Source organism: Leuciscus leuciscus, assembly GCF_965113295.1.
Source record: "Leuciscus leuciscus genome assembly, chromosome: 1".
NCBI lineage: Eukaryota > Metazoa > Chordata > Actinopteri > Cypriniformes > Leuciscidae > Leuciscus > Leuciscus leuciscus.
The window spans coordinates 1,887,125-1,899,766 of NC_138725.1; the positions used below are offsets into that span (position 1 = coordinate 1,887,125).

Consider the following 12,642-nt stretch of genomic DNA (forward strand, 5'->3'; position numbering starts at 1 on the left):
GTGTTCAAGGACAAGCACTAAGCTGGTTCAAATCATACCTATCTGACCGCTACCATTTTGTCTATTTAAATGGAGAAAAATCGATCATAACTCCAGTAAACTATGGAGTGCCGCAGGGATCTGTATTAGGCCCTCTGTTATTTTCAATATATATGATGCCACTTGGAAATATTATAAGGAAACATGGAATTAGTTTCCATTGTTATGCTGATGACACTCAAATATATATTTCATCACGGCCGGAGGAAAACGCTACATTTTCCAAATTGACAGAGTGTGTTAAAGATATAAAAGATTGGATGACGCGTAATTTTCTTTTATTAAATCCAGACAAGACAGAGGTAATACTTATCGGTTCAAAAAACCGCCCACAAAACCTCGCACAATACAACTTTAACATCATAGGATGTCCTGTTACTTTATCCTCTACAGTAAAAGACCTGGGTGTTATACTCGATTGCAACCTGTCTTTTGAAAATCATATTTCATATGTTACAAAAACAGCCTTTTTCCACCTTAGAAACATTGCTAAGCTACGTAATATGCTATCAGTTTCTGATGCAGAAAAGTTAGTTCATGCATTCATGACCTCGAGACTGGATTACTGTAATGCTTTATTAGCTGGTTGTCCTGCATCCTCAATAAACAAGCTACAGTTAGTCCAAAATGCCGCCGCTAGAGTTCTTACGAGATCAAGAAAATATGATCATATAACACCGATTTTATCATCACTGCATTGGTTACCTATAAAGTTCCGTATTAATTACAAGGTATTGCTACTGACTTATAAAGCCCTAAACGGCTTAGCTCCAGTCTATTTAACGGATCTTCTATCGCCCTATAATCCATCGCGCTCTTTAAGATCACTAAATTCAAGGCTTTTGGTCATACCTAGGATATCCAGAACCACCAAAGGAGGGAGAGCATTTTCACATTTGGCTCCAAAACTCTGGAATAGTCTTCCTGATACTGTTCGTTGCTCAGACTCGCTCTCCCAGTTTAAAACTAGATTAAAGTCGCATCTCTTCAGCCAGGCATTCATATAATCCTACAGTTCAAACTACAATCCGGCCTCTAGCTCATAAATGCCAGAGGAGAACTGGCCCCCGACTGAGCCTGGGTTCTCCCAAGGTTTTTTTTCTCCATTAAGGCACCTGATGGAGTTTTAGGACACCATTAGGTCACTTGATGGAGTTTTTCGGTTCCTTGCCACTGTTGCCTTTGGCTTGCTCAGTTGGGGATATTTTGGGGATATTTAATTTAATTTTATCAATCAATAAATTCCTCTTGAAACAAACTTTGTTGTATTATTTTAATTTAATACTGTGAAGCTGCTTTGATGCAATCTGTATTGTGAAAAGCGCTATACAAATAAACTTGACTTGACTTGACTTGACAGTGATCGAACAGCACATGTTCAGATGTCAGTGCCCGATGCTCTGGAATGCGAGGGTGGGTGGCGATGCCGGGGACGCCTGACACATACCATATAACCAGACACACACACACACATATAACATGACACCGGCCGTCAAAACATCTGTTCTATTTAAATAGGTCAAAACTATCCGTCAAAACTATGATTTAGGACTAGCTAGGTCACCAGGGCAAAAGCAACTGTCAAACCACATGATCGATAGGGCAAAGGTTAATCCCATGACCTCATAAAGGAAGTTCAACCCATCAATCATAAAGGTCACCGGAAGTTCAACCTGTCAAAAGGTCAAAGGTCAAAGTCATTAATCATTTTGACACTTGCCGTTTGATACATACTACTGGTGTTTTTCTTCTCATGCACACCTGGCATCCCCCTCGAAATGGTTCTCATTCGCGCTTGAATATGTCCAACACTATAAAATCTGCTGAAATACAAGACTCTTCAGGGTTTTTCCTGGCTGAAAATGAGGCGGAGATGGCAAACTCCGATAGCTCGGCACCTCTAGGGGGGTCCGGGGGCATGCCCCCCCGGAAGAAAATTTTGTACATTTTAAAGATAAATGCATTAATCTGGTGCATCTTTTTATGTATAATGACCACTAGAAGGTGAAAAAAAAAAAACTTTTTACAAGCATGTATTTATTTATTTTTAGGTATTTTAATAATCAGATAATTTGATTTTATTTACAGTTCATAGGGGGCCATATTAACAACATTGTGGTTGAATAACAATCATTTGCTTTCATTTACACATTTTCACAACCAGAAAAATGTGTCTCTTTCAGGTTTTTCAAACATTGCATTATCGGCTTTTTTTGGGTTATCCTTTTTATATTTTTAGACATTAATTAAAAAAATATGAGAAGCTGACGACGACGATAGAAAAACAAACGTAGAAAGACATTTCATAACCTCATTACTTTCATAATCTTATAATTACACAGTGACATATGACTGACATGACAGTCTCATGCACGCACGCACACACACACACACACACACATACGCACGCACGCACGCACGCACACACACACACACACACACAGAAGGTTTCCCATCAGCGCGACCCACGATTCACCTCATGTGCAAATAATGGAGAATATTAAGAGAAAAAATCGCAGATGGCCAACTTAAGACGCAGCGGGAAGAGTGATAGAAGAGAGGAGGACTGGGTTAAAACCTTAGGCTACACTGTGGATGCTATTCTTTTTCTCCACGATGCTCTGTAAAAGACTGCTCTAACTTTTCGTTTCATTGGACTTTATTTTCGTTTAACTGTTGGAAACTACTGGAAAAAAGAATGGCCATGTTCTGTCGTGCATTTTTGAGGTAAGATAACCTGCAAGATTATTTAATTTAATTGGTTTAGATAGGCTATTGCTCCTTTCGTTTGCGAGCGCTGGTTCGAGCAGCCTGTGAGCCTGCCTCAGTATTTCAAAAAAAGTAGTTTTACTCACTGTGGTTTAATAAATAATCATTTGTTAAATTAACTGTCTGTGTGATATGCTTGAAGTGTTTTATAGCCTATCTATGGATTGTAGCCAAGTAAAGTAGCCTATTAGCGTTGATTTGAGAGGCTAAATTGATCAAACATGTTGTAGGCTATACTCGCTGTCGGTTCGGCTGCTTGGTCGTCATTTAAAAAAAAAAATGCTCCAAAACATTTGTCTAAATTAACATGATAAAGAAATTAAAAGAAACATAACTAACAAAACTGACCTATTTTAATGGCTGCAAATAGGGCAGGCTGCCGCTGTGTAATAATAATAATTTAAAAAACGGACTCGAGTCGGACTCGGGCTGATAATTCTGACTTGTGCTTGAGCGTCTCGGGCCAGGGCCGGGCTCGTGCTTATTCTGATGCAGTCGAAATGCGCAGAACGGTTTTAGAATGGAATGGAACCCGGCCGTGAACCCGCTGCGGAATCGTGTCGGTGGAAAAGAGGTATCTAATCATGTGATTCCGTCTTGAGTTTTTGTCGACAGACGGAGGCGGCCCGAATTTTGACGGGGGCGGCCGCCTCATAATTCTCTATGCAGGAAAAACCCTGCTCTTTTTTACAATTATCTTATATAGTCTAGCCATTTTTAATAGGATGGTCAGTTGAAGGAACCCAAACTCGTTATCCTTAATAAATATATTTGCTTGATTTCGTTTTTCTTTATTTAAATCTACCCTTTACTGTGTCAGTAATTTGCGTTGTTCTGTAGTTTATTTATTCTGAACGTGTCGCGTCTCGCATGTCCATCTATATTGCACCAAATGCGACACTGCACTCCCCTGAAGTCGATTGTATGAACGGTTCTAAAAATAATCAAATGCAAACAGACAGACAGACACATAGAGATTCCTGCCTTTATTAGAGAGAAGAATTGTCACAGTGTCTGGTTCTGTGTATCTGTTGATATGGTTGTGGGTGTGGGATCTGTGAGTGTGTTGCTTGTTTGTTGCTTAGAAACCAGCTGATCACTCAATCAGCCCGCAGCTGCAGCTAGTTAGTTCTGTTTATTAGCTGCCTATATCTAGCGGGAGTGATTATTGCATGTTGTTGATTTGTTACTCTTGTGTATGCTCTCTTCTGGTGTCTGGGTTTCCTGATGGAATTATTTCTGCAGCTAGGAGTAATGGAATAGGATCGATCTCGTCTGTGTTTCCAAACTTCTGGAGATCGTTAGAGTCCTCTTCTTCCAGTTACCGTTTGACATCCGCTCAAGGACTGTTCATATCACTCATCCTCTTCTGTATAACTGCTTCCAGGTCGCCCGCCTGCTAATCGTGGTGTTTTTGAGTGTTTCCATCAGTTCAACCCGTTTGTCAATAAACTGCTTGCTTGCAATTGGATCTTCGACTCTCATTATGACAGAACGAACCGACCATCATTAGATCCAGCAAGCACGGCGGAATTGCAGAACGAACTGACCAACATGTGGATACCGTGGAGTGAGGTTTTTCCACCTGGAGGAAATTCAGGGTCTCATATTTCCTTGTTTGAGTATTTTGCCATGTGTGCGTGTAAGACTGAGGAGACCATGGCGGTCAGCTCCCCTGAACCCTCTTTCGTCAGCACAGCAGACGACTGGTCGATTAACACCCCTGTCCATAGACAATGTTTTGAGGGAACCCGTCTGGCCAGGTTTTCTGGGACCTGTGGAGGCCGCAGGGAAGGAAGTGGTAGATATGAACCCCGACACCACTCTCCGCTTCCGCCTCTTCTCAGCCCCGAACCAGAGCTGTCCAGTGGTTCCAAGTCTGAGCCAGGGTTTAGCCCGGTGGTCCACGGGGTCCCGTCCAGCCCAGAGCCTGCACCTCGCCATCATAAACGGAGGAGGAGGAGGAAGCAGGCGTCCACCATTCCTCAAAACATGGAGGTTGTCACGTCTGCCGAGCCAGAGACTGTTCATGTCACCTCTGTTGATCCAGAGACTGTTCACGTCACGTCTGCCGATCCAGAGACTGTTCATGTCACGTCTGCCGATCCAGAGACTGTTCAGGTCACGTCTGTTGATCCAGAGACTGTTCAGGTCACGTCTGCCGATCCAGAGACTGTTCATGTCACGTCTGCCGATCCAGAGACTGTTCATGTCACCTCTGTTGATCCAGAGACTGTTCAGGTCACGTCTGCCGATCCAGAGACTGTTCATGTCACGTCTGCCGATCCAGAGACTGTTCAGGTCACGTCTGTGGATCCAGAGACTGTTCACGTCACGTCTGCCGATCCAGAGACTGTTCACGTCACGTCTGCCGATCCAGAGACCGTTCACGTCACGTCTGCCGATCCAGAGACCGTTCACGTCACGTCTGCCGATCCAGAGACCGTTCACGTCACGTCTGCCGTTCCAGAGACCGTTCACGTCACGTCTGCCGATCCAGAGACCGTTCACGTCACGTCTGCCGATCCAGAGACTGTTCATGTCACCTCTGTTGATCCAGAGACTGTTCAGGTCACGTCTGCCGATCCAGAGACTGTTCACGTCACGTCTGCCGATCCAGAGACTGTTCACGTCACGTCTGCCGATCCAGAGACTGTTCAGGTCACGTCTGCTGATCCAGAGACTGTTCAGGTCACGTCTGCCGATCCAGAGACTGTTCATGTCACGTCTGCCGATCCAGAGACTGTTCAGGTCACGTCTGTTGATCCAGAGACTGTTCACGTCACGTCTGCCGATCCAGAGACTGTTCACGTCACGTCTGCCGATCCAGAGACCGTTCACGTCACGTCTGTTGATCCAGAGACCGTTCAGGTCACGTCTGTTGATCCAGAGACTGTTCAGGTCACGTCTGCCGATCCAGGGACTGTTCACGTCGCGTCTGCCGATCCAGAGAAAAAACTCAATCAACTCAGATCCAGCAGCATGGGAATTCGGATTCTTCCTCCAGCAATTAAGAAGGAGCAGAGAGAACGACGTCAATCATTGTCTGCCCTGCGCCAGCAGGGGTTCAGCATAAGTGGCTTTGCTCAGTTGTTTTGGTCCCTGGCTGTGGGACTGGAATATAATGATATTGAACTAATAATTGTTTTTAATGGATGCCTGGACTACCCATTACCTCTGTGAGAGATGGAGGAACTTAACCCTCTGGGGACCAAAAACGCGCCCACGCGTTTTGCTCGTTTTTTTTTTTAGCAATGAAAAATAAACACAAAATGCTCTGTTAATTTTGATCTTTCATTTTCGTGTAATACATCAATCTATCCTGTTCAGTTTCTATTTTTTTTCTGTATACTCACAATACAAATAAAGTGTTTTGCTTTTTGACAAATAAAGAAAAACTAACATGATGCTATTTCTGCCTTCTCTCTGTCAGTAAACTCCCATTTGAAACGCGTTCGAAAATTATCTATAACTCCGCGAAAATTCAGTCAAACAGGCAAACAGACCCACGGGCATAAAGCTTGAGATCGCAGCTTTTAAATTAAGTAATTTATATAAAAAACAAATATTATCAGCTTCTGTAATCTGTATAAAAAGAGAGCGACTCCAGTCGAGCTCATTAGGAGCCATTCAAAAGTAATGTGACCACTCCCCGGAGAGCGCGTGCTATTCAAACGCAAATTCTGAGAACCATTTCAGTCTGTGAAACGCCCCCACATCAGCTGTAAACAAAGAGGCATAATATAGCCTACCTTATGGAGAAAATTTTCCGTGCTGATATGAGGAGCAGATCCCGCTGAGGAGTGAGGTAGGCTAAGTTATCCTTTCTCAAGTGTTAATGTGGAATAACGTTATGGAATAACGTTGTAGGCTTATGTAAACAAAAAGATGAATCGCGTTTCTATAATATGAATCGCGCGTCTATTTGTAAAGAGTGTTTAGCCTAAATATGAATCGCGCGTCTGTGTGTGAAAGAATAAACTGCTTTTACAGTTACAGTTACTGCGTTACAGTCAGGCGAAGTATGAAAGACAACATTTTGTTGACTAGATTTGGGTACAGTTTTTACTGTAGAATATACTGTCACATCAAATAAGCTTTTCTGAATATATATAAAATACTATTTTGTCAAAAATAAAGTCATAGACTAAGATGTTCCAATGTTGGCTATATTCAAACTAATGAATACATATGATAAAATGTAGGCCTATAATCTTTTTTTTTTTTTTTTTACAAAGAAAGAGTACTTTTTTGCAGAAATATTGCTGAAATTGTAATTATTGTTGTAATTGTAACCTTTTTAATAAAATAGCAAAACATATTTACAAGATAGATGTAAGCAAAATCTTAAATGGTCAATATAAGTCTTCTTCAAAATATATATTTTGTCTTTGCATTGTGGCTCAGTCAGTGTCACACCTGAATGAATGGCTAATTATGCAGAGTCATTATGCAGAGTGGGTGGGACTAAGGTGTAAACTACTCCTCCCCCTCGCATATTGGCTTTCCAAGCAAAACCTGTTTTACACCATTTAAATCAATGTATTTTTTTTTGTGAACGATAAAGCAAGACTATTTTCACATAATTTTGAAGCTAGAACTGAAAGGGACAACATCCATTAGTCAAAAGTCTTGTGGGCACATATTTTGTATGAGTTTTGTGGTCTTATTTCAGCAACTTTCATTTTTATTTTTTTAAATAACCACGCATAAACATTATTCTCTTAAAAATACAAACATCTACATACATGTTGCTCGCATATTATGGTAGGCCTGTTTGTGCTATATAGAGTGAATTTACACCTTTGCCATTAACATGTTTATAAATAACTGAAAAAAGCACAAATGTCAGAGCATGTCAGAACATCTCAAGGGCCCCAAAAACAGCTTGGTCCCCAGAGGGTTAAAGATCTGGGTTTTTGGGGCTTCATTGACTACCTTCAATATCGAAGTTGAGTGATGGCCACCATGGCTGCCGCCATTCCCAAACCTCGTCTCGAGATGGCCACCACCGAGCCAGTGTCTCCGGACAGGATGGTCGCCGCTGAGCCAGTGTTTCCGGACAAGATGGCCGCCGCCGAGCCAGTGTCTCCGGACAAGATGGCCGCCGCCGAGCCTGTGTCTGTTCCTGAGCCGGTGTCTGTTCCTGTTCCTGAACCGGTGCCTGTTCCTGTTCCTGAGCCGGTGCCTGTTCCTAAGCCAGTGCCAGTTCCTGAGCCGGGGTCTGTTCCTGTTCCTGAGCCGGGGTCTGTTCCTGTTCCTGAGCCAGTGTCTGTTCCTGCACCAGTGTCTGTTCCTGTGCCATGGCCGGCCAAAGGGTTGTCTCCATTATGGTTGTCCGAAGGATCGTCTGATCCGCACTGGCCGCCTGATGGACCGCCTGATCCGCCCTGGCCGCCCGATGGACTGTCTGATCCGCCCTGGCCGCCTGATGGACTGTCTAATCCGCCTGATAGACGACCTGCTCCACCCTGGCCGCCTGTTAAGCCATCCATCCCGTTTCCTATTCTCCTCCATGGACCTGGCCCCCCATCCCTCCCCCTGACCTTCCACCGTCCACTTCCCTCCTGGACTCTTGTTTTGTTTTTTTAGGGTGGAGGTAATGTCACAGTGTCTGGTTTTGTGTATCTGTTGATATGGTTGTGGGTGTGGGATCTGTGAGTGTGTTGCTTGTTTGTTGCTTAGAAACCAGCTGATCACTTAATCAGCCCGCAGCTGCAGATAGTTAGTTCTGTTTCTTAGCTGCTTATATCTAGCGGGAGTGATTATTCCATGTTGTCGGTTCGTTACTCTTGTGTATGCTCTCTTTCCAGTTCCGGTGTCTGGGTTTCCTGATGGAATTATTTCTGCAGCTAGGAGTAATGGAATAGGATCGATCTCGTCTGTGTTTCCAGACTTCTGGAAATCGTTGGAGTCCTCTTCTTCCAGTTACCGTTTGACATCCGCTCAAGGACTATTCATATCACTCATCCTCTCCTGTATAACTGCTTCCAGGTCGCCCGCCTGCTAATCGTGGTGTTTTTGAGTGTTTCCATCAGTTCAACCCGTTTGTCAATAAACTGCTTGCTTGCAATTGGATCTTCGACTCTCATTGTGACAAGAATATGTTCAGCCCCCTCTCTCCGAAGCTTTGAATATTCAATGTTCATTACTACCGAAGCTTCGATGCTCAAAAAATGGTATTCGGACCAGCCCTAGTCATACTAGGCTATAATACACTCATCTGATTTATGCAATTTACCATGTATGACCCATGTAGGAGGCCAATATTGGGAATTATAAGGATTGTTATGCAGTTTATGACTTGGACCACTAATATTTTACAACTCCAAAGAGTAGAGCCAATCTGTGGATCTGTTTTCACAAATCTGTCAGAAAAGAGTGTTTTCTCACCTGAATACTTGACAGTGTATCTGACTGAGGTCTCGAGTTGATTTCTGCGAGTAAGCTGACATCTCCACTCTCTGTTGTCATCTTCATTCAGGAGTGTTGTAGTCAGAGTGATGATACAGTCATCTTCATCTGATGATGATAATATCTGATATCTGGAGTCTGTCTTCAGATCAACACCAGCCTGATTCACCCACAACAGCTCTACTCCCGCAGAACTGACCAAATAATCACAGGAGAATATAGTATAAGAATACAACTGACAGGAGAGAGTCACAGAGCGGCCTGGACTGATCTCAGTCTGTGAGGATGATGATGATGATGATGAAGATGATGAAGATGATGGTGAAGATGAAGACACTGAAACTGAACACAAGACACAAATCACAGACTCTTCAATCATCAACTGAGTTTAAAGGGAGTTTAAATCTGCCCTTTTTATATTGATCACATGATCATAAACTTACCATGAAGAACATGCAGAAAAGCATCAGCATCAGGTCCTCGTTGTTCTCCATTCACATATTGTCTGCAGGTGTATGATCCATAATCTTCTTCTGTGACGTTCTTGATGTTCAGAGAGCAGTCAGACTCCAGACTCAGTCTCTCATGTCTCTCTGAGTCTTTATTCTTTATCCCTCCAGTAATCAGTTCAACTTCCCATGAATCTCTGAATAGGTTCTCGTAGGTCCATGTAGTTGATTTGCAGTCAGAAAGAGTTTTATTACAGGACAGAGAGACATTTTTACCAGAACTGAAGAACACATGTTCATCATCATCTCCACTGGTTCCTGAAACACAGTATATCTCAGTGATCATTATGATATATATTAATAAATGAAACATAAAACACACCAGCATAAAAAGCAGAAGTTTTAAATCATAGTATTTTTCCTGACTAAAAGCAAACAACACACTCTCCAGAATAAACTATTAGTCTTTATCAGAGAGCTGTTCAAATCACTGACACACTCTTAATATGAAGATAATTCTTCATCATCAGATGTTTGAGTGACACTATGTCCAGTATCAGGAATAATACAGTATGATCTGTGTGTATCAATACACAACTCTGAGATCACAACGTGAATGTGTGCAAGAATAAACTGAGCATGTTCAAATGAACTCTTTCCAGACTAATTCCACTAAATGTCTTTAGAGAAAATACAGATTTCTTTACCTGTGAGAAGTGAAGAGAGAATGATCAGTCCCAGCATCACACTTATCAGCCATTTTCTCTTTCTGTCAGTCTTCCTCTTCATTATATATAGTTACAGCTCCTCCTTTAAACATCATCAGCTCCTCCTGTGGTTATTAACTTCCTCTCATCTGACCAACTGACCATCACTGGTGAAATAAACATAAAGCCTAATGTTGCAGTGCATGATGGGAACCACCAATCAAAGCTCATCCATGACTCCCAAAATAATCATTATTGTTAATATAGCGTATAACTGTTGAGCTAAGTGAACCTGAAGGTAGTGATGGTGAGATGAAGCTTCATGAAGCTTTAAAGCTTTCCAGCCTGATGTGTGTAAAAGTGGTTGATTTCTCCAGGTTTGGAATGCACACAGCGACACCTGCTGGTCAATGCTAATATCATGCAGAACAAATCCTCAGTGGTGTGTTATGGAAATTAATTTGACTTCATGCAGGGCTGCCAATGCTGAGAATCAGGCAATCGACACTTTTCACTCGCTCTCACGACACACATCCAGTTTCTCACGCAGAGGAAAATCATGAAGCAAAGAGGACTGACACCGACAGACAAGGCTACTATTGATATGAAACACACTCTCAGCTCTCAGATTCTGTCCATTTTATCACGAAATTCAACAATAAATATAGCTGCGAGCAGCGATTGCGGGCCCAAGCCGGTAGTTTTAGTTACACTAAAGCCACCGGGGTGGCGGTGTCACCGACTTGGGCCCTCCAGCTATATATGTATATATATAAATCAGGGCCGGATTGGGACTCATTTTTAGCCCTGGAGTTTCATGCCTTAAAGTTTCATGCCCACTTTAGTTCCCGACTGACTATTAAAATAATGTAATTAAACCCTCAGTAGCCTATATAAGGCCCAATCTTTCAAGGGCTATCTGGCACTTCCCCCAATATGGAAGCTTGTTTCCGCCACAAAATAAAAATAAATAAATGATAATTGCGACTTTTTATCTCACAATTGCGAGTTTACATCTCGCAATTCTGACTTTATTTCTCAGAATTGCGTGTTATAAAGTCAGAGTTGCGTGATATAAAGTCACAATTGCGAGAAAAAAAGTCAGAATTGTGACTTTACTGTATAACACGCAATTGTGACTTTATTTCACGCAATTCTGACTTTATATCTCGCAATTCTGACTTTATAACACGCAATTGCGACTTTATTTCACGCAATTCTGACTTTATATCTCGCAATTCTGACTTTATAACACGCAATTGCGATTTTATTTCACGCAATTCTGACTTTATATCTCGCAATTCTGACTTTATATCTCGCAATTCTGACTTTATAACACGCAATTGCGATTTTATTTCACGCAATTCTGACTTTATATCTCGCAATTCTGACTTTATAACACGCAATTGCGACTTTATTTCACGCAATTCTGACTTTGTATCTCGCAATTCTGAGAAATAAAGTCAGAATTGCGAGATGTAAACTCGCAATTGTGAGATAAAAAGTCGCAATTATCATTTTTTTATTTTTATTTTGTGGCGGAAACAAGCTTCCATAAACATCTGACTGTGTTAAATAGGAATCCATTGTAATAAAGTTATTCTCATTATTATGCAATAGGCCAGGCGTAGGCAACCTAAGGCACACGTGCCAACACTGGCACGCGGAGGGTTAATCGCTGGCACACAAGCATGCGAGAGAAGTGTATGTATTTCATTCAGATAAAGTAGTCTAGTTTTATGCCGGTCAAATGCACTCGGGCTCCCCATGATTAACATCGCGCAACATCAGCATCACACGTGCACACGGAACGCACATGTAGGAAACCTCGTGAATTACGGCCGTTTCACGCATTTTTTTTTCGCCGTACATGTTAATCCACACCGGGAGCAGGAGCAGCGCGTGAGCGCCCAACAGGAGCGTCGCGTGAGCAGCAGTGAAGCGGGGGTTTCGATGCCGAGTCTATTTTGTCTGCGCTGCTCACGCTCAATTTAAAGCCCCCTTTCACACAGAGATTCCAGAAAATACACGGATAAAGTGACCCGAGATTTGACTCGGGTTCGTTTGATTTTGGTTCATTCACACTGCCAGTGATTTTCCGGAATCAGAGTGCGTTCTCACACAAGCCGTACAAATCCCGTAAAGACACGTGACATTGATGTAACTTAAAATGTCTTAAGTTTGCTTATGAGCTGCGATTGCTCTCTCTGATTCGATCATAAACTTGCGCATTACGTACCGTTTCACTTGCTGGCGAACGATCC

At 42.4% G+C, this 12,642-nt stretch overlaps 1 protein-coding gene across 1 annotated transcript; it reads right to left on the minus strand.

The window, feature by feature from the left end:
• Nucleotides 1-1,707: 1,707 nt before the first annotated feature.
• Nucleotides 1,708-10,415, minus strand: LOC309505558 (uncharacterized protein; the record flags this gene model as incomplete). Its single annotated transcript, XM_082178961.1, has 4 exons — nucleotides 1,708-1,712; nucleotides 9,202-9,564; nucleotides 9,666-9,989; nucleotides 10,379-10,415. The coding sequence occupies 4 exons, from the start codon at nucleotides 10,413-10,415 to the stop codon at nucleotides 1,708-1,710; spliced, it is 729 nt and encodes a 242-aa protein (XP_082035087.1).
• Nucleotides 10,416-12,642: the final 2,227 nt, after the last annotated feature.